Source organism: Silene latifolia, chromosome 2, assembly GCF_048544455.1.
Source record: "Silene latifolia isolate original U9 population chromosome 2, ASM4854445v1, whole genome shotgun sequence".
In the NCBI taxonomy this organism is placed as follows: domain Eukaryota; kingdom Viridiplantae; phylum Streptophyta; class Magnoliopsida; order Caryophyllales; family Caryophyllaceae; genus Silene; species Silene latifolia.
Genome location: NC_133527.1, coordinates 169754288 through 169756088, shown reverse-complemented (window position 1 = coordinate 169756088; position 1801 = coordinate 169754288). Strand labels below are relative to the sequence as shown.

At 39.2% G+C, this 1801-nt stretch overlaps 1 protein-coding gene across 1 annotated transcript; it reads right to left on the bottom strand.

The window, feature by feature from the left end:
* Positions 1-364: 364 nt before the first annotated feature.
* On the bottom strand, positions 365-1228 carry LOC141641609 (uncharacterized). Its single transcript, XM_074450264.1, has one exon. It carries the CDS (start codon positions 1226-1228, stop codon positions 365-367), a length of 864 nt encoding a protein of 287 aa, XP_074306365.1.
* Positions 1229-1801: the final 573 nt, after the last annotated feature.

The window sequence follows — 1801 nt, the reverse complement described above, 5'->3', positions numbered from 1 at the left end:
TAAAAGAAGAGATATTACCATTGAGACGGTCATTAGAGGACTCGTTTTTTCGAGTCTGCCATAAGTGTCCAAGTTCCTCCAACTCTTGTGGACTTAGAGTATTTAAATCAAGTTTGTCAAATTGTGCCAGGGGACCATTAGACGATGATGCAGCAGCAATAGATGAGGATTTATCTGACGCCATGTGTACCTTAGGAAAAGAAACATAGGACGAAACAGGGGTATGCGTTTTTGGTTGTGCAGAGGCAGTTTTGGTACGGGGATCCGGGACAAACACAGCATTGGTCAAGTCGGTGGCATTTGGATCGAGATAGATACGGTTTCGAGGACGGTCACCCCACCATTCGGGATAATTTCCCGTAACTTAATAACAAAATTGTAAGCTATGACCCGATTTTTTACAAGCAATACAGTAATACTTTGAGGGTTCAGACGAGGTACGACGACCATCACGGCCACCCCTTCCATTAGGCTGCTGGGAACCTTGATTAGCACGAGCAGCGAATGCCATTGGGGTAGGTGTTCGCTCGGTTTTATTAAGAGTTAAAAGACGGACTCCCTCATCTTGCAAAAGACGATTGTAAACAAGGTCTAAAGAGGGAAGAGGAGTAATACCAATGATTTGGTAACGGGTATTGGCAAAACGGTCATCAAGGCCAATTAATAAGTCACATACCCGTATCTTTTCCCGTCGAGCAGTGATAATATTGAGCCAGTCACAATTACATGGGTTGCAAGAACATGACGGAAGAGCATCAAGTTTCGATAGCGCATTCCATATGGCGGTCATTCGACCGTAATAAGCGACTAGAGATTCAGTCGGCCCTTGACGACACGCCAAAAGATCAGCCTGCAATTGGTAAATACGAGATTCGTTAATTTGATTAAAACGATTTTTGATATCTTGCCACACCTGTTTCGCCTCGGGACGGAGAGATATTTGATTGTGTAACGCAGGTTCAATTGTATTGAAGATCCACATGGTCACCAAGGCATTGGTGGACTGCCATGTTTCGAAAGTGTCAGCCGCGGCCGCAGGTTTGTTGATTGTTCCATCGATAAACCCAAGCTTGCCTTTAGCCATAAGCGCAAGATTAAAAGAACGAGACCACTCATCATAATTGTTCCCGTAGAAGACCACCGGTGTTATGCTGTGTCCCATATGTTCGTCATGAACCATTGTGTATGACGGAGTTTTTGAGTGTTCGACAATTGCAGAATTTGTCATGGTGTAGATGTTGAAGAAAAAAAATGAGGAAGGCGGCAGATTGTAAAAGAAATAGAGAGACCTAGCTCTGATACCATATTAAACGATATCAATAAGATAATATGAGATGATATGATTGACTGATAATTACCAAATGAATTGATTATGTTGCTGTATATTTACAAGAGGATGTTCTATCTATATATACAAGTAAAGGAATAAAGTATTTACGGCAATGAATAATTTCGTCGCTAATTGCGGGAAACAAATATTGTGTCGGCCTGATTGCTAGCTTGAGCCAACGGCTCTTTGTCTATGGAGAGCAACGGCTCTTAGGATTGTAATGTTATTATTATAATTTCTTTTTTTACAAAATACACTACTTTACAGGAGATAAATTTAAGATGTTGTCTTATTATGTAATTAAAATATGAGATGTAAATGATGATAGTTAGTTTTGCTTGCCTTTTAATTAGATTTATATATTTTATATTTAGATTATTGAGTTATAGATTTTTCTCATTATTATGATATTTAATATAGACATAAATATAGAGCAAAGGAAAATGGAATGTAAAAGGTTTGCTTTATTAT

What these genes read in the sequence shown, in the direction of transcription:
- LOC141641609 (XM_074450264.1), bottom strand. Translation starts at nt 1,228, where the DNA reads ATGACAAATTCTGCAATTGTCGAACACTCAAAAACTCCGTCATACACA.